Source organism: Sabethes cyaneus, chromosome 3, assembly GCF_943734655.1.
Source record: "Sabethes cyaneus chromosome 3, idSabCyanKW18_F2, whole genome shotgun sequence".
NCBI lineage: Eukaryota > Metazoa > Arthropoda > Insecta > Diptera > Culicidae > Sabethes > Sabethes cyaneus.
Window position 1 is genome coordinate 145,545,327 of NC_071355.1, and position 20,672 is coordinate 145,565,998.

The window sequence follows — 20,672 nt, forward strand, 5'->3', positions numbered from 1 at the left end:
GAACAAACTGTCCGCGGCTTATCAAAGCTACTTTGGAGCGAGTGATGTGCTACGTGCGCGTTTCGGGGACACTCTCGAGTTCTTTCGAATCGCGAAGCGGGTTGCGGCAAGGGACTGTCCTGTATGTTATTCAATATCGCTATTGAAGGTATGATCCGGCGAGCGGCCATCGAGACGAGAGGAACGATCTTCAGCCAGAATAGCCAACTCCTAATCTTCGCAGACGACCTCGACATCATTACTAGAAACCTTGAGACGGCGGAGGCAATCTACGCCAGACTAAAAACGGAGGCTAGGAGGATAGGGTTACAAATCAATGCGTCGAAAACAAAATATATGGAAGGAAGAGGCTCCAGAGAAACCAACGTTTACCTCCCACGGACAGTGATTATTGACGGCGATGAACTGGAAGTGGTTGATGAGTTAGTTAATTTGGGATCTCTGGTCACCGCCGACAATAATACGAGTGAGGAGATCCAACGAGGCATTCAAGCTGGAAATCGAGCCTACTTTTCTTTTCGCAAGACGTTTCGATCAAGGAGCATACGCCGGCACACAAAGTCGACGATGTACAAAACGCTAACCAGACCGGTAGTCCTCTAGGGACTTGAGACAGTAACTTTGCTTACGGAAGACATACGTGCATTAGCCGTATTTGAACTAAAGGTGTTGCGGACAATTTTTGGTGGAGTATAAATGGATAGCGGAGAGTGACATAGGCTTATGAACCACGAGTTGCAAGCACTACTTGGAGAGATTCTCATCGTATACCTAGCGAAAGTTGGGAGACTACGGTGGGCCGGCCACGTCGCAAGGATGCCGAACGACTGTGCAATGAAATCCGTTCTCTTCAAAAACCCCAAAGGCACCAGAAATAGAAGGGTCCAACGTGCTAATAAGCTGGCTGTTTGGGGCGAGACGCGTAACGAATTGGCGACGAGTAGCCCAGGACCGAGTACAATGGAGAGGAATTCTTGATACGGTAAAAGCCACCCCGGCTCTCGGCTGGTAAAAGCAAGTAAGTGATATACGATTTTTTGTTTACTGGGCCCCATTCGGCACCTCACTACTGTGAAGTTGAGGAGAGGTCATCTAGCTTGCTTTACATATCGATTCGATGTCAGACAAGCAACACAATGTCGTCGACTAGAACGAGATCATGTGATCCATGATACAGTATTCAAGGGAAATCCTCCAGTTGGCTACTGTTAATATTTCTAATTATTATCTCATCGATCCATTTCCATAACAATGAGAAACAACAGTGGTGATGATATATAACCCTGTCTCCTAGATTCGGTTGAGGATTACCTTGCAGAGTACTGCAAGAACATTCTCGATGACCCTGACTTCCAACCCACGACGGACAGCTATCAGAACACCACCGCCGATATATTTGCTACCATTGTTAGGGTTCCGATCGCAACGAAAGACTTCATCATCGGATCCAAAAACTTGACCGGAGACTGTTCGGGAATCGAGCCATACTTCCCATGTTTCGGATCAGCATCAGGTAGCGAATGTACAATATCTTGACTATACTTGCATGAAGCGGCAAGTTGGAAAACCCCTAGTCCAGATCTAACCACAGGTCCAGGACGACTTAGTAGTCACGACTGCGGCTGGGCTAGAGGAGTTTCCAAAGTGCAGTCCAATGAGCGTCTCGGTGATGAAAAATGATAACCCGGGCGATGTTTAACAAAGGTTCCTTCTACCTCAGTAACGGCATCCAAACTTCTCCTCCAATCGCTAGGCACGTGCGTCGTGCAATCGTATGCCAACGAGAGCATGGTGATGCTCAGATGCGTCTGTTGTGTACATCAAGAAGTCACCCCTCCCCAGAGCAATTCAGATGTGATCAATTTGGTTTTCTATTCGGGCGCCGCGGAAAAACCTTCATAAGTTTCTTACTGGATGAAGAGCGATGGACACCAATCACCATTTTGTTATTACCACAAAGCTGTGTACACGGCTCCTCGTTTTCGTGGTAAAGATGTAGCAGCGTCACAGCAGCTCGATATAATAATCGAGTTCACGTCAGGTCGCGGCAATTTCTCCAATGACCTGAAGCAGAGCTTGCTCATGCTTCGGAGAACCGTGAATGCAGCGACCAAAACGCACAACGACCTCGTGGCGCGTGCAGGAGAGGCGAAGAAGGTGACCGTGAAGGCGTCGAAGGCAGTACAGACGGACGCTTGCCCGTTGAAGGAGTGTCGCAATGCGGCCCAGGAGGCCACGGAAAGCGGTACCAGCAGCGGTAAGGCGTCCGCCAAGCGTCTGAGACAGTCCCCGGGAGATAGCACCCCTGGTGTACCGAAAAAACGCCTGTTCGGTAAAAGTCCTCAGGCTAGCGGGTTGGCAGAGCTAACCGATGAAACTCCAAGACGGGTGGCCCGTGGACCGAGGTTAAGGCCAAGAGAAAAGGCCGAGGAGGCTCCAGTAAAAAACAGCTCCACCTAAACCGGCAAGGAAGCGAGCAAAGAAGGGCGTCGCTCTTATCTTGAAAACCGACGGGTCGAAATACTCGGAGGTTCTGAAGGCCACGAGAGGAGACGCCCTACTCAAGGATCTGGGCGCGAACGTGCGGAGCATCCGCCGCTCACGCACGGGCGATATGAACCTTGAGTTGAAGAAAGACGCCACCAAGAAGAGTTCCGCAAACAAGTTCATAGCGGAAGGAGTGCTCGGGGACGGAGTGCAGGTACGTGCTCTCACACCAGAAGTGACTCTCCAGCTTAAGAACCTGCACGAGATCACCAAAGTGCGCGAGGTCGTACAAGCTCTCAAAGAGCAAAGTGGAGTGGTGGTGGCAACCGAGGCGGTTCGCCTACGCAAGGGTCCGGCCGGGACCCAGGTAGCCACCATACGACTTCCGCTGACTGACGGAAACAAAACCCTGAAAGCTTCTAGGCTAAAAGTGGGGTGGTCGGTATGCCCATTGAGCGTGCTCAAGCAGTCGGAAGCTTGCTTCCGGTGCTTCGAGCACTGACATAAAGCCTGGAACTGCAAGGGTCCAGATAGGAGCCAGTTGTGCAGATGTGGCAGTGCTGGCCATAAAGCAAGCGACTGCGCGAAGCCTCCCAAGTGCCTGATCTGTACCGGTAAACGGGACGCAAAGCACGTAACGGGAGGTCCAAGGTGCCCGGCCGGTATGCCGGCGACTAAGCCATGTTCATAGTGCAAGTGACACAACTCAACCTGAACCACTACGGCACGGCTCAGCAGCTGTTACACCAAGCAGCTTCTGAGTCAGCAATGGACATTGCCACAATCTCGGATCCATATCGCGTCCCTGCCGGAAACGGCAACTGGGTCTCGGGTATGTCTGGGACGGCGGTTATATGGACGACAAGCAGGTTCTCGGTTGAGGAGGTTGTGTCAACTGTAGACGAAGGATTTGCGGTTGCCAAAGTGGGTAGAGTGTTCTACTGCAGCTGTTATGCTCCGCCGAGTTGGTCTATCGTGCAGTTTACGCAAATAGTAGACCGATCAGTTGTGCTGACTGGTTTAAGGCCGGTGGTTGTGGCGGGCGACTTTAACGCTTGGGCGGTAGAGTGGGGAAGTCGTCGCACGAACCATAGGGGTCGGATTCTGCTTGAGGCTCTGGCAAAACTTCTGGCCAACGTCGGCAACACAAGTACCTTCAGTAGGAACGGTGCGGAGTCTATCATCGACGTGACTTTCGGCAGTCCTGGTCTGATACGAGACTGGAGGGTAGACAATGGCTACACTCACAGTGACCACCAGGCGATCCGCTATGGTGTCGGTCAGATAACGAGGCGGCAGGCGGCGAGTAGAGCCGACACTCCAACCACCCGTGGATGGAAGACATCATACTTCGATCCCGAAGTATTTGTGGAAGCGATCCGAAGAGAGCGCGGGGTTCGCGGTATGCCCGATCCGAACGCTGATCATTTGATTGTAGTACTGTGATGAGTGTGTGACACTGCCATGCCTAGGAAAAGCCGAACTAGGTATGGGAGGTCACCGGCTTACTGGTGGACAGCTGAAATTGCGGAACACCGCGGAGCGTGCTTTCGTGCGAGGAGAATTATGCAAAGAGCTTGTTCGGATGAAGGCAGGGCTGAATGTCGAGTAGCACTCGTTGCTGCACGCGCAGCGCTTAAGAGTGGGATAAAAGCTAGTAAACGAGCCTGCTTTGAAAGGTTATGTGCTAGTGTTAATGCGAACCCGTGGGGTGATGCCTACTGGGTCGTAATGGCAAAGACCAAGGGCGTGATGGCGCCCGCAGAGCGATCGCCAGAGATGCTGGAGCGAATCATCGAGGGCCTCTTTCCGCGCCACGAGCCAAGGCCCTGGCCTCAAGCCACTGAGTCGTCCCACGGCCGACGTTCCAGTATCTCAGACCATAGCGTAGGATGGTCGGCCTCCATGCCGAACATCCAAAGTAACGTGGGCGACGGCGGCTTAGAGGTTGGGGAGGAAGTGACGGTTACGAATTGGGAACTCATTGAGATTGCTAAATTCCTAAAGGTGAGCAAGGCACCGGGACTAGACTGAATCCCGAATTTGGCCATTAAAGCGGCTATTTTGGAGACTCCCGAATTATTCGGAGCAGTAATGAGTAGATGCCTGGAAGATGGCCACTTCCCGGACAGGTGGAAGCGACAGAACCTGGTCCTATTGCCGAAGCCGGGAAAACCTCCGGGTGTCCCCTCGTCATATAGGCCGATCTGTCTATTCGATACTGCCGGCAAGGTGCTGGAGAGGGTTATCCTTAACAGACTCGTACAGTACACGGAGGGTACAAACGGAACCAATTCGGCTTCCGTAAAGGCAAATCTACGGTGGATGCCATCTTGTCTGTCACTAAGGCAGCCGAGGTGGCAATCCAGCGTAAGAGGACGGGTATCCGCTATTGCGCAGTTGTCACGCAGTTCTCAAACGTAGGTAAAATATTGAAGGGCGGCAAGAGTATGCACGAGGTGATATACCAGGGACGAAAAATGATTAGAAATGTGGTCTGAAGTTTGAGTATTATTTGGGAGTTTGATGTCACTCATATTTTGGCTGGATCAACATTATAAAAAATTAAAAGAAAAAGTTAAATAAAATTGTTAAAGAATAAAAGCGCTAATTATGTTGCTTAGACCTGTCTTGCTAGAATACAAAGTAAATATAGGTTAAGAAGAAATTTCCCGTAACTTGAATGTTTAACGCAACGACGACACCTGCCAATTTCAACATTGCAGCAATTACAACAACATACATGAATCACAAATCGAACAAAACGAATCTATTCAAATTCAAATTACCATATTTTGATTAATCAGTCCCTGGCTGGTCTCAGCCGCCCCGTTCCCGTCTCAGAGATACACCTGTTGAAATGAAAGAAAAAAAAGAAAAGAACAGAGAAATTATACGTAAACATTAGATTATTTGAGCGATCAATCGAAAAGTGCAGTGCCATTGACACCCTCTGTCTCGCCAGAAAAGATGACGCTGGTTGACGATTTGAGGGAGCAGCCAACTGCAGCTATTTAACAAAGGGAACAGATGGAATGGATTCGTGAGGCACAGGATGGCACAGTGGAAAGGAAATGATACAAAGTTGCTGGCAACTAAAAAAATACCGCTGAATCGAATGGTACGACGTAATTTGAGGAAGGCAATTATGTGCTCCGCAGGAGAACACAGGTACAGCGCCTTTTGTCTGCTGCTGTAGCAAATATCAGCGACATGAAAAAATGTGTACCATTGCGAAAGACAAAGAAAAACGGACAAAAACAGGCACAATAAATGCAAACCGAATGGAAAACTTACAGATAAGTGGAAAAGTTTTGCATTTCTCGCTCTCTTTTCCCATGCAGGGAATTGCAATATTGCTGATTGCTGGAAAACAAGACTTTGCCGGTGACTTCGACCTGTGCGAACGACGGAATCGAAGTTTTTCAAAGATCGCATGCTTAAGAATGGAATTTTATCGACAGCACACGGAGAAAGTCTTTGAGTTTCGACGCAATAAGCAATACTTCTTCCGATGGTTCTGTCGGCTGGTAATTAAACAGAATGGTACACCACCACAGCAAAGGCAATTCTAAGGAAATTAAACAGGATTCAAATGCGTACCAATTACAGCACATGAAATAATGAGTTGAAGTTGTTGGCGAATTTCTGAATTTAATATAATGTTGATTTTCGAAATATCAATTTACAGATTTAGTCGATTATAAATTTCAAGCACTTCAAAGAGATATTAATGATGTTTCTCCATCGGGTTTGAAAATTTTCAGATTACTTTTATTTCGATTAATGATGATGAAGGTTAGAAAATAAGAAACGATTAACAACCTAATAGTACAGAATTACTATTCCAAGTTCCAAGATATATAACATTGCGATGTTATCAGGTCAGTAATTGTTGATTGACTGACTCACATAATTCAACGAAAGTCGAGTAATTCGTTTTTATCAAAATTCTTAGGTTTATTTAACGAGGATCTGAAACTCTCTTACGTTTTAATTGGAATATACCAAAAAATAAACAAAGAAAAAGGTTCATTATTTGAAGGTTTGAAAATCAAAAACGCTATAAGTTTTTATAAAACTTGGAGTTGTTCAAAAAATCACATTAAATCACTAGAATTTTTGATTATGTTATTCAAATCAAATCAAATTTTTATACCAATTCTCAAAAAATCTAATTTAATAATAACCAAAACTGAAGCAAAGTACCAAATTGCAATCGAAACTTTAGTTCTCGGAATGAAATTGAATGAAAACAGATGTCACCGTAGTGACACACGTGCTAACCGATGTTCCGTTTATGATACCTTACCTATTCCTGCAAAAGTCTTTATTTTATACAACATACAGAAATGCGGCAACAAAAAATAAAAGAAATTTAATCCCGAACGCGCTTGTTATTCTGTTTACGACCGAGCGCCTCCATCAGCCTTTACACCACAATGGAGACGGAAACATTTCACGACGATCGGTCGAAGGGGGACTGCCGATGATGCGATGAGGTTCGCATTCAACCGGCATAATTGCAGCGGATCGGTGAAAAGGACTCTTTTGAGCGAGCTTTATATTAGTTGTCCGGAAATAGTATAATATGAATGGTGTAAGGATGATATCAATGTAGCAATACAACGAATGTGAGCGAACATGCAAAGGTGAACATTGTAGGCATTTTTTTAATGGGCGGAAGCAAAAGTGCACACACGACTGTAATCAAAATTGTTGCTATTATGACACATTTGGAACGAAAAAAAAAATGCAAACATCAATAAATGGAATATGGAATTCAAAAAGTGACGAATGGTAATGCAGTAAATGAAACTTGAAACAACGACGTGTTTGGAAGGGTTTTTTTTGCTGCCTTCGGATGTTTTGGGTGTGTTGAAACGAAAATACAAAATGATAGCATAAGATAGCAAAAGCGAGCTCAATGAAGAGACGTTCGTTTCGTTTTCCTGCTACCCGCAGGGATGGGAGGCGCATTCATTCTTGAGATTTCGTGATGGTGGTAGAAAATGGCGAAATATTCAGTGACCTACTTTTTTAACACTTCTTGTTGTTGAGAATCCGTCACCGCGACGATAATTATCACCCTGTGAAAAATGACAGCGAGAAAGCGGGAAAAGTTGAAATTTAGTTTTCGCGATACGTCAGCAGGTTGGCCGGCTTGTTCTTAATTGCAGTTACTTTCTGATGGCGCAAAATTAATGAGCGTGGGAAAGTGTGATTATTTGGGTGGTGTTGCGTGGGCGGTTTTTTGTGAGGTGTGGATGTGATGGCGATGATTTTTCAGAAAGAGTCAGAGAATAACACAGTGAAAGAAATAGAGAGAAGAAGAAGAAAGGAGGAATCGGTAACGAGTAGCGAAGGATAACTTACTTGATGGGATCGGAGAGTACCGAAGTTGTCACGACCTCGGTAATTATCACGAGCATTGTAGCCATCGGGCTGGAACTGTAAAGCCGGTTTGTAATCGTAAGCAAAGCAGGGCAATGGGAATGCAACAGGAGAGGACGAATTCTCTTACCTGGAATAGGGTTTCCGAGTTGACACCATGGTGGTGGCCCATCGGTTTTCTTAGCGTATTTTTTGGCGAATGCTGCATCTTGTTCTGACTAGATGGCTGAGGTAATAGTACGGGCTCGGCATAGGTCACTTCTTCGACCTGTGGAAGCAATTTTGGTTCGGTTTGTATCCTAGAAAAGAGGGCAGAGTTTTTCATGAAACGACTATCCGCTGTGCACGACCAAATATGACAGCTAACCGATTCACATTTTGCCGCTGCTCAAAGTATTCATATTCCGTATCCGGATAGGGCAGATTATCGTCTTCATCCTTGTGGCAGCGCCTTCCACAGAAGTAACCAGTGATGAAGCCAACCAACAGGGCAAATATTGCACCAGCTAGGACGGCCATCACCAGCGTTTCCACGGTGTATTGTGCATTTATCAGATCAGGAGTTATCTGTGGACCTTTGTCGTCGTAGGCGTTTTTGTCTTGCATTATGCTAATCATGTCATTTCCCGGCTGGTCCTTGCTGGGCCGCTGCGGATCGTAATCAATATCACCTGTAAGAAAGAAAAACGTCAGTATTTAAAAATGATTTAAACTATCGAAATGATCCCCAGGCGTTTTACCAAATATCACTGCTGTGGTATCTTACTAGCCATGTCTTAATGTAATCCATTATGGCATTATCTGTACAGATTTTACAGTGAATAGCACCGTAGAGTAGTGTTATATCTTTAATGACGTCTAAAGCATCATAAATTGATTCAAATGTAAGCTGGTTTCTATCGGAAGCGCTCCATTCGCCTCCGGTACAAATTCATCACCATAGCCCGACATGGATGCATTACATATTAATCATAATCCATATCAATTTCTTAATGGCATCCCGGGTAGAGTCGAACCGACATTGCACCACTTCCCCCCGTCCGTCTGTAACATATTGCATCGCACTGTGCAGAAGTGAAATGAGTCAAAAACCCATTAGAAAATCCAATCATCCAACACCCTCTCGTAAAGTCTGTGACAGATACATCAAAGTTCGGAATCAATAATTAAACAGCCTTGCTCGCTCGTTGGTGGATGGATGCGGCGGCGACGGCGAATGTCGATACGTACCTCGATATCCTTGCTTTTCAACGTTGGCATCTTTAGGCATCTTGCCGGATGGGCAGGCGGCGTGATCCCCGGTGGCAACGCTCTGGTAGAAGTAGTTCTCCTCCGACCACCGAGGGGCTCCATGTGATCGACACTTGCCGGCAATTTTGTCCCAGGCGCAGTACGGATCCTGCAGTGCTACGCACTCGCTGGAAGTTGGTTGTGTTCAGTGGAAAGAAATAGAACATAAGAGAAAAGGGGGCACATCAGTGAAAATGTGGGCCATCGTCGCTTTCATCGTCACCGGGAGGAAACCGCCCGGAACTGAACTGCTGTAAGAAGCCATGAAAATGAATGAGGTCTCGGTAAAAGCGAAAGCCATAAATGAAAATTTATTTCCTTCGCTTTTGCCCGACAGTGATGCGGTGGTTGCGGCTGTTACTCGGCGTTTGTGTTCGTTGGAAGCTTTGCCGAGCCGCGTTTTAACTTTCAATCACTATAAAGTATTATGCACGTCTTCAGGTGGTTCGTTTTCCGCCACCGGCGAATTCTTCCACCGCGCTAGTATGTACGTGCCCACGCGTTTAATTACCTGCAACTTGTTATCTTTTCACTGCTGCAACGATGTAATTTAATCGCTATCACGGTAGTATCGGTGACTATAATTAATTTTCCATCATCATAGCTTCCGTCCTTCGGCGTGTCTGTTGTTAGTTTTCCCCCATTTGGGTTGTATTCGATTGTACGTTGTCGGTGATAGTGTTTTAACACGAAGACGATGATGGAAGGCATGAAAATAGAGTAAAGGTTTTGCGTTAATAATTGTTGTTAGAATCGGATAGATTATATAATCGTTATCGCAACAATTACGGAATCTGGAAAACGATACAAAACGATTGCACATAATACAATAATGTAGCTTACATTCGAATCAAACTGACAAGCATATAAATTATCCAGCACGGAATCACGTATATATTTCCCTTAAGCCCAACGCAACTATCTAAAACCTTTTCAAAGATACATTTTCAACCTTTTCAAAGATACTAACCCTGATAGATAACCATTAGATAAGCTTGCATAGACGCTTATAGTAAGTAGAGTGCTTTATATTATATTATATGCTTTATTATTTTGCAATAGGTAATCATATTGGTCACAATGTTCCTTTTAGATGCAAGTTAATGAATGTAAATTTACAGGATTGTTGGAAGTGTATAAAATTTGCAGCAAATTGTTTGTTTATCAAATAGAATTCACTTATTAATTATTATTTTCGAAAATATTGAATCAATCGAACAATAGCTTCGAATGGTGACAGTTTTCTATAATTGAAAATCCTGACTGCAGTTTTAGGTGGTTTGAACTAATACTAATATCATTTTCCACAAGTTCTTTTTAAATCTTACCTTAAACATATTGAAAAGCTCATTGATAGTTTGATTGATAGTGATTGATAGTCATTGTTAGTGAGTCAATAACATTTGAATCAGAGGAAACAAAAGACTGAAAGGTGCAAACTTTATAGGTTACACTAATAATGACGATGGCGTCCGCAAAATCTAGAAGCAGATAACGCCTTTTAATTGAATGTTGAATGTTGGTGAAATAAATTTTGATGTGGAATACGTGACCTAACAAGTTTAATTGAGAAACTATCTTCTATAATTCATTTCACTTAACTGTATCGTACGCTGCTTTGAAATCTATGAACAGTTGAACTCCAGGTATGCAGGTTGATGGTTTGCGTTTATCAAGAGTTTTTCTCATGAATAATATCTGATCAGTCTTTTTGTATGTATGTGATGGCCCTTGACCATTTGGTTCGTGCCTCTACTCTTTACCTATAGGCATATTTGGAGTTGCATTTCTCTTAGCTAAATTAAAATATAATTTGTTTAACGATTGCACTCAACTTCTCATCTCATGATAATTGTTGTTGAAATTAGTGTGATTTATTGCATCGCTCTCCCGTCTCATCACCATGCATCTTGGCATGCCTCGATTTTGGCACGGTTCGATTTTGGCGACAAAAGTACTCATTTTTGGCAACATAAAATGTTTCTCTAACAAAAATATGCGTAAACATTTATTATTTTTCGCACACATGTTCTAAATGACGATAAAATTATGCCGTCTGTATGAAGCACAAACAACTTTTTTTGTTGTAGATTATATCGAAAAGCAATGTTTTTATTGAGGAAGGACTACGACTTACCGCAGGGTATCAAAAGACTTGCGACATCTGTTACCGGGTTATTTACGCATTAAACGAGTACAAACGTGAAAAAATCGTTGTTTAATGGTAAGTGAACATTTGACACATTTATATAAAATTTCTTCAGATCAAAAAGGGTCTCAATTCTGGCACGGTTTTGATTTTGGCAACATAGATGACACGCAATTGTCGCTAAATTCGAAATCCTACTGTACTTAAAATCACCATGCTCTTGCTCATCATAGTCCACCTATGTAAGCGGTTCGGCCTTAACAGACTACTCGCCTTGACCTTTGCCAACTGACCAATATCGTTATCGCCTTCAACATAGAAATACTGTTTATAGTACGTTCTCTATTTCGAGAACCAAAACAAAAGTGGTTCATTTCCTTGCGGATTCCACCTAAGTGCTTCCCTGCAGATCGCATTGACTACTCTCTTGAAAGTATTTCGTATTCACTTCCACCTTCACCGCCACACTGTCATCCGGCATCTTTACAACGTATCCGGCCAACCGTAGCCTACCGACTTTTGCCAGAGATGCGATAGACGTCCCTTCAAGGCTGTAGCTTTTGTTTCCTCCGAAAGCAGTGTCACTAGCGGTGTATTAAGAGTTTTAGACATTGTCAATCGTCAGATTTGTACGATGGTGTACACTCAAGTACTTTTTTTACACGGTTTGGTTTTTTGAGTATTAAGAACGGGGTAACTTAGAGACCATTCATTTATTTCTCAATACTTTTGGGAGTAGCTCGACATTCCTCAAGTAGATTGTAAATTGTTTCTTAACTGCACCGTTTTCGAGTAATCGAAAAAAACAAACCGTGTAAAAATAGACATGAGTGCATACTTCTTTTTTTTTTTTTTTGTATGCCAGAAGGGCATTGGGTTAAAAGGCCACTGCGACAGTCTTAATGATCGTCTTTTGTGGCAGGCCCCGATTGCTGTACACAGTTTACGGATCGCTCATACCCATTGATGGAGTTGAGCGGAATAGTTGTAATCCTGTGCCCCAATTCGGTACTACATGGTTTATAAAGCCAATGACCGTTTTGGGATTTAGGCTCCATACCTGATATGGAGTAAGAAGGAAACTTCCTAAGAAGTTGTGCCTTGATAATGCAAGAGCTCCGCAATAGCAGAGCAGATGCGCTGAACTTTCAGGTTCAGAGTTACAAAAGCGGCAGGTGTCAGATGATACCTTGCCGATATTCTTTAAATGATAAAGAGCGGGGCTGTGTCCTGTTAGGAGTCCCGTGATCGTGCGTAGTTCACTACGAGTTAAATGGAGTAGTTTTTTAGCTACTGCAGGGTTTGGGTAGATAAACTGTTTAGCTTGTCTACAACCCTGTGTTTGATTCCAACGGGATGCTATTTCTAGCTTTTCCCATGTCATCAGTTCGCCTTTCACGGCGGATGTGGAGGTGCCCAGAAACGGTTCAGGACCAATAAATTGTTGAGCTGATCCTTGTCTTGCTAGGTTGTCAGCAAATTCATTGCCCTCGATTCCGCAGTGACCGGGCACCCAAAGTAATAAAACTTTGTTTTGGCGGGAGAGTTCCCTCAATGCTGTGCTGCACTCCCAAACTAATTTGGACACGCATTTGGCGGACTTGAGAGCCAGTAGTGCTGCTTGGCTGTCCGTGAAGATACCGATTTTCGCATGCCTGTACTTTCGTTTCAAGCATATTGTCGCACAGATGTATATGGCATATACTTCTGCTTGAAAAACGGTGGGCCACTTTCCTAATGAGATAGTTTCCCTGATGCCGGGTCCGTAGACTCCGGAGCCTGTGCAGGCCCCCATTTTTGAACCATCTGTAAAAAAACAGATAGTTCCAGATGGAAGATCTGGCCCTCCATTATTCCACATTGAGCGATCTGTTTCAATCACCTCATATGGAACGTCCATATTGGGCCTGGCTTCCATGCAGTCAGAGACTGAAGTTACTAAGGGTGTCAGATTGAATTCCCGAAGTATGCGAAGATGACCGATTTGGTCACCTTCGAGTATGGTTTTACTCCTTTGCAACCGTAGTGCGCCGAGCTCTGCTTCCTTCTTCACATGAAGATGCAAAGGCAGTAAGCATAGCATTGCCTCCATGGCTGCAGTAGGTGTTGTACGCATGGCACTGGTAACTGTAAGACAGGCCAGGCGCTGAACTTTGTTTAGTTTGGCTTGGGCTGTCACCTCATTCACCTTTGGCCACCATACGACTGCAGCATAGGTTATCCTAGGCCGTGCAATAGTAGTATATGACCAGAAGGCTAGTTGAGGTTTCAATCCCCAGGTTTTGCCAAACAGTGACCTGCATGCCCAGATAGCCGAAGTTGCTTTCTTAACAGCATAATCTAGGTGGGCAGCCCAGTTCAGTTTTTTATCGAGAATTATTCCGAGTGCATACTTCTTGATCGTAGCGTTTTGCGAAGAGCAAAACTTGTATGCCCGATTAATGCTTAAATGCGCCGCTGGATCTCCTTACTAGTCCGCGTGTTGTCCGCGGTCACCAGCGATCCCAAATGCATGAACTCATCTATCACTTCTAGTTCGTCACCGTCAATGGCTACCATCAGTCGTAGGCGTGCGTTTGTCTTTGAGCCTCTTGCTTTAGCTTATTTGCTCTTCGACGCATTTATTTTTAACCTAATCCTGGTAGACTCCGTTTTCAATCTGGCATAGATTCCTCCGTCAGCCGTCGCAAAGTTCCTGATTATGATATTAAAGTCATCTGCGAAGCCTATAGTGAAAATCCGGTCTCTCATTTCGATGCCCGCTCGTCAGCATGCAAGATAAGCCGTCACCTTGTCTCAACTCTTGCCGCGCCCCGAAAAGACTCGAGAGTGTCCCCGAGAAGCGCACGAAACATATTACTCGATCCAACGTAGTTCTGATCAGTCGCGTCAGTTTGTCCGGAAAACCATGTTCATGCATTATCTGCCATAGCTAGTCTCGACCGACTGTATCGTATGCTCCTTTGAAGTCAATAAAGATGTGCTGCGGTGGGACGTTGTATTCCCGACATTTCTGCAAGATCTGTCGGATGGTAAACATTTGGACCGTAATGACGCCAGTCCCCATGAAACCTGCCAGAAAATTCCCTACGAAACCTTGTGCTATCGGTGACAATCGCCGTAGCAGGATCTGGGAGAATACCTTGTATGCGGTGGTTGCCAGTGTTTTGCTGCAGCAGTCCAGATCCAGACGATCACTCTTTTTGGAGATAGGGAAAACCGCTCCTTTCATCCATTCCTCCGGTAGCTTCTCCTCCTTGCAAATCTTGGAAGTAATCTAATCATCCTTGGAGTTACTATCATCCATGAGCACTCCGAAGTAAACTTCTGTTGCGCCTCCTTTTCTAACTTCGACGTTGAGGTGTTCATCGAAGTTCATCACTGCTTCCACCTGTCGACCACCTCGCGCTCGTTTGTCGTCAGATTTCCTGCCATGCCTCTACAAATGTCGAGATTCGGTGTGGCCCCCGCGAGATTGGTTCACGTTCTCTTGCGCATGTCATTAGCTCGGAAGAATTGTTCTAATTCTTCACGATATCTGTCCTTCTTCTGGCGCTTTTTACTCCTCAGAATCGTAGTTAGCTGGTTTCTTACTACTCGGTATTTGGCCAAGTTCTCCCTAGTCGCAATGAAAAGATAATTTTTCAAAGCCAGTTTTCCTCTGCACCGTGCCAACGCATGATTCCCCAGCAAACCAAGCATTTCATATACTCCGGGGCGAATGGTAAATGGTTGAATAATGCGCTCCAGAACTACCACGAAGTTCCACAGCCTCTTATTTAGCAACCCCTATCTCTACCTCCTCGTGGTACCATACGGGATACGTTCCTTAGTGGAAACCGGACAACCGGCGGAAATTAGGGTCGTATGCGGACAGAGAAGGGGGCACTCATGCGAAGGCTGAGTGCAAACTCTCCGCCTGTAAATGACGGATCTCGGTAGAAGCATGTTCGATGAACCTGAAAATACTGAGAACCTGAGTAGAGGGTCCAAAGCCCCTAAAAGAAGATGGTTGAATAGCTGTTATCCATGGCTAACAGTAAAAAACGTGAATGGATAAACCCCTAATCCAAGGTGTCGTGCGACCCGTGCCAAGGGATGAATATAGGTTTATAAATACTCAGCCTCAAACGGAGCCTGTGGAATACCAGAGCGCCCGCCACAGTAATCAGCCCTTACCGCATCAGGAGGGGCTCTGATGCGGCGGACTCTTCTTTCCCCTCAACTCGTGGGATTCTATATGAACAATCAAAATCAAAAAAACTTAGCTTCAGTGAGCGCGGACGGATTAGATAATCCGTTCGCAAGAGGTGGTATCCAACGATCTCCGCCGATGGATACGAGTAGAAGCGCCAGCGTAAGCGGAAAGGTAAGCGGCACACCTGTCGCTCCAACTGCATCTACGGCGGACGCAGCGATGAATGGCCCGTCGCTAATAAAAGCAGTAAAAGGAAAGAGAGACATGCTACCAAGAGTGGTAGCGGCGTCTCATCAGCTCGATGCCATTATCGAGTTCGTGGCAGGCCGCAGCACCCTAGCGAAGGACCTGAAACAAAGTCTGCTCATGCTTCGGGGCACCATGCGTGCTGCGACGAAGGAACACAGTGAACTCGAAGTGCGAGTAAAAGTGGCAGAGAAGGCGTTTGTATCGAGGTCTGTACAAACGGATGCGTGCCTGTCAACGACTGACCACACCGTGGCCCTTGCGACTACGGAGCAGTCCAGTGACAACAAGGTATCCACTAAACGTGCAAGGAAATCCCCAGGGGAAGAAACCCCCACGGGCCCGAAGAAGCGCTTGATCGCTGAGGGTCGTAAGCAAACTGAGGAACCCACTAAGGGTAATAAGACACAGTTAGCGCCCGAAAATCAGTGGGAAACAGTGAAAAAGAAGAAGGCCAGGAAGAAAGAGGGGGATCGAACTCCACCGAAAGTGGTCAGAAAAAAGAGGAGCAAAGGCGATGCCCTTATCCTCAAAACTGAGGGGCTGAAATATGCAGAAGTTTTGAAGGCCATGAGAGGGGACGAGCAGCTGAAGGGTCTTGGCGCGGATGTGCGGAGTATCCGCCGCTCCCGCACCGGCGACATGATCCTTGAGCTCAAAAAGGAGGCCACTGAGAAGGGTTCTGGCTGTAAAGTGATGGCAGAAAAGGTCCTTGGTGATGGCATACAGACCGCGCACTAGCGCCTGAGATGACTCTCCAGCTTAAAAACCTGGACGAGATCACTGAAGCGGTCGAACTGACACGAGCTCTCAAGGAGCAATTTAACGTGGTGGTGACTACCGAAGCAGTTCGTCTGCGCAAGGGACCGGCTGGAAACCAGGTAGCTACAATAAGACTTCCACTGGTAGACGGAAATACAGCCCTGGAGGCGGCCAAGCTGAAGGTCGGATGGTCCGTATGCCCACTGAGCATGTTCCAGCAGCCGGAGGCTTGCTTCCGGTGCTTTGAGCGAGGGCACAAGTCCTGGAGCTGTAAGGGTTCTGACAGAAGCCCCCTGTGTAGAAGATGTGGCGGTGCGGGCCATATAGCGAGGGACTGTTCTGCGCCGCCCAAGTGCCTGATATGTACAGACCAACGGGACGCTAAGCACACAACAGGAGGCCCAAAGTGCCCGGCAAGCGCGCCGGCGACTAAAACACGGGCGTAGTGCATGTAACGCAACTAAACTTGAACCACTGCCACGCGGCTCAGCAGCTTTTATACCAAGCAGTTATTAAGTCGTTGACGGACATTGCCATCATCTCGGACCCATTCCGCATCCCTGCCGGAAACGGTAACTGGGTCTCGGATAGGTCCGGGATGGCGGCTATATGGAAGACAAGCAGGTTCCCGGTTCAAGAGGTTGTGTCAACTGCAGACGAGGGATTTGCGGTTGCCAAAGTGGGTGGAGTGTTCTACTGCAGCTGTTATGCTCCGCCGAGTTGGTCGATCGAGCAGTTTACGCGGATGGCAGACCGAGTATCAGTTGTGCTGATTGGTCTAAGGCCGGTGGTTGTGGCGGGCGACTTTAACGCTTGGGCGGTCGAATGGGAAGTCGTCGCACGAACCATAGGGGTCGGATTCTGCTTGAGGCTCTGGCAAAGCTCAACGTAGACCTGGCCAACGTCGGCACCACAAGTACCTTCAGTAGGAATGGTGCAGAGTCTATCATTGACATTCGGCAGTCCTGGTCTGATAGGAGACTGGAGGGTAGACAATGGCTACACTCACAGTGACCATCAGGCGGTCCGCTATGGTGTTGGCTCCAAGCACCCGTGGATGGAAGACATCATACTTCGATCCCGAAGTGTTTGTGGAAGCGATCCGAAGAGAGTGCGGTAATCGCGATATGCCCGACCCGAACACTGATCATTTGGTTGAGGTTCTGTCGCGAGTGTGTGACGCCACCATGCCTAGGAAAAACCGACCTACTGGTGGACAGAAGAAATTGCGGAACTCCGCGGAGCCTGCTTTCGTGCAAGGAGAATTATGCAAAGAGCTCGTTCGGACGAGGGCAGAGCAGAATGTCGAGTAGTACTAGTTGCTGCACGCGCAGCGCTTAAGAGTGGGATAATAGCTAGCAAGCGAGCCTGCTTTGAAATGTTATGTGCCAGTGCCAATGCGAACCCGTGGGGTGATGCCTACAGGGTCGTAATGGCAAAGACCAAGGGCGTGATGGCGCCAGCAAAGCGATCGCCAGAGGTGCTGGAGCGGATCATCGAGGGCCTCTTTCCGCTCCACGAGCCAAGGCCCTGGCCTCAGGCCGCTGAGTCGTCCCACGGCCGACGTTCCAGTATCTCAGACCATAGCGTAGGATGGTCGGCCTCCGTGCCGAACATCCAAAGTAACGTGGGTGACGGCGGTTTAGAGGTCGGGGAGGAAGTAACGGTTACGAACGAGGAACTCATTGAGATCGCTAAATCGCTAAAGGTGAGCAAGGCACCGGAGCCAGACGGAATCCCGAATATGGCCATTAAAGCAGCTATTCTGGAGGCTCCCGAATTTTTCGGGGCAGTAATGTGTAGATGCCTGGAAGCTGGTCACTTCCCGGACAGATGGAAGCGACAGAACCTGGTCCTATTGCCGAAGCCGGGAAAACCTCCGGGTGTCCCCTCGTTATATAGGCCGATCACCGCAGGGCACTTCAATCACCGCAGGGCACTTCAATCACCGCAGGGGTTCCGCAAGGTTCCATACTGGGCTCGGTGTTGTGGAACGTCATGAATGACGAGGTGTTGAAGCTAAAGTTCCCGGTAGGGGTGGTGATAGGCGGCGCGTCGTCAGCGAGGACGTAGAGTGCTTCAACCAACGTGCAACTAGAGGGATACGGAGTACCACAAGATCGGCTTCGATGACCACATGACAGCGGGCATGGTCTAATTCCACAAAAGGTCGGTGGACGCATCGACTTATCTCGGAACTATCCGGGTGGGTCAACAGGTGCCACGGCGAAGTCAACTTCCACCTGACGCAGATTCTGTCATGGCATGGGTGTTTCAGACAGTATCTGCACAAGTTTAGGCATGCGGAGTCTTCCGCGTTTCCCGAATACGTGAATGTTGACGAAACTGTAGAACATGCTTTCTTCATATGCCCTTGTTTTGCGGGCGCAAGAAGCAACATGATGGCAGCGAGCGGACAGGACACTACTCCGGATAACTTAGTCCAAAGGATGTGCTCGAGCTCGGACGTCTAGGGAGCGGTCAATGCGGCAGTTACCCAGATTGTACTTGAGCTACAAAACCGCTGGAGAGCCGATCAACGACGAATAAATAGCCTAACTACATAAATCCAGTAGTTATCTAAGAGGGTGCGTTAAGCACAATAGCTTCTCCCTGAAGTAATACCGATAAGATGATGCCAGAGGGGATTGAGGCTGGAGACTCGAGTGGTCCGGATCCTCACGCCCCCTTTGGGGGGTCGGGATACCAAACCCCACTCCCTGAGTTGTCTTCTCAGGTGTCTGATAGTACCGTATCTTCTAAGGTGCTCAGCTGATTTCCCTACTCGTGAAAAAAAAAAGAAAAGTTTGATCATTTCTGTGTGATGTCTGTACTGCAGATATCGAACTGCTTTTTGACAGATGAAAAACTCAGGACGAATGTTTTTTACAGTAGGACATTATCACTATGATGAGTATTTTGATCTATAGTGATATCGTCCAGTTGTTTTTTCTGTATTCCGCACTTCGTTCTTTTCACTATAGTATCACTATAGAGTAAGTGAATTATATATTTTATCTGTGCTTTAGTGTCGGTCATCCTTTTTTCCTTTTGTGCTTTTTACAATTTTTCAAAAACGAATCTCGTTTTCTAGAGCCAGGAGATTAGTTACAATTTTCCCTGAGATAAGCCCCCAGTTATTATACCAGCCCCAGCTAGAACTTCAACTTCGGTTAAACAAAATTCAGCACTTAAAGAGGATATGTAGCGTATAAGTGTCTTTTCCCTTACTACTTTGAATCAATAATCTCGTTCCTAGAAACTGGTAGTGAAACAAGCTATAATTTCATTGCCCATTGACAAGAGGCTTTACTACACACCTCGAGCCAGTACCACTCTTATAACTTGCACTGGCAAGGGGGCTTCATTGTTGGTTTCATTAAATTGCAGAATTTAGCAGAAAGTAGGAATGTGAAGCGTCCTGAGAATAAACCCACGCTAGTCACTTACCATTGAATTCGAACCCACGGCTCAAGGCAAACTCCAGGGTAACCTTATCCTGGGCAACAAACCCCCCAAGGCTGAGTGTTAGATTTAGGATTAGATACGCATGATGTACTGTCGAGGAAACTCTCGGAGCGTGACCTCGGGTTATCAAAGGCGAAGCTCGAATTACACGTAAGTTGAATATTCATGGCTTGAACAGCACTTGGAAGCAGAAAGGTCGTCTATGTAGGAAGGGGAAGAAAACCGATATTGTGTTGGACATGAATGAAACGATCCAACCCTTGATACTTTTGCAGTTGGCGAAATGCGTCTTTAACAAGCCAAGTGCCATGAACCTGAGCAAATGAAAATCTGATGGAGCGATGTGTGGTGAATATGGCGGGTGGGACAAAACTTCCATTTTAGTATTTCCAAATAAGTTTAGAGCAAATCACAATAGATTGCTCCTAACTGATATCACCATATGCGCAGCCTGATCTTGCAATGAATACTCTACTCTGGTTAAGTAATGATGCTGATAGAGGACCGGGCAAAGACAATATTTTTTGTGCTTGTATCTTTAAAATTACCAGTTCGAAAATATACCACTCTATAACCCATAACGAAGTCTATTCATGTATTATTGCCATGTTTTCACCAATCATCATTTTTAAAATTTACTTCGTAGAACATCTCTCACAAATGTTATTGAACTTCGTT

General features: G+C 46.3%; 1 protein-coding gene across 4 annotated transcripts in view; it reads right to left on the reverse strand.

Moving 5' to 3' along the window:
- Positions 1 to 20,672, reverse strand: part of LOC128744518 (semaphorin-1A) — a 422,529-nt gene that overhangs the window by 4,151 nt on the left and 397,706 nt on the right. For 2 of the 4 annotated variants that reach the window (XM_053841579.1, XM_053841581.1), the window contains exons 14-20: positions 9,683 to 9,794; positions 9,112 to 9,299; positions 8,249 to 8,552; positions 8,012 to 8,180; positions 7,864 to 7,938; positions 7,524 to 7,577; positions 5,277 to 5,339 (exon numbers count right to left, since the gene is read on the reverse strand). In XM_053841579.1, the coding sequence (XP_053697554.1) occupies positions 5,328 to 5,339; positions 7,524 to 7,577; positions 7,864 to 7,938; positions 8,012 to 8,180; positions 8,249 to 8,552; positions 9,112 to 9,299; positions 9,683 to 9,794 (914 nt within the window). In that variant the 3' untranslated portion in view covers positions 5,277 to 5,327. The remainder of the gene's footprint in view (positions 1 to 5,276; positions 5,340 to 7,523; positions 7,578 to 7,863; positions 7,939 to 8,011; positions 8,181 to 8,248; positions 8,553 to 9,111; positions 9,300 to 9,682; positions 9,795 to 20,672) is intronic. The other 2 variants (XM_053841582.1, XM_053841583.1) reach the window with 1 other exon arrangement.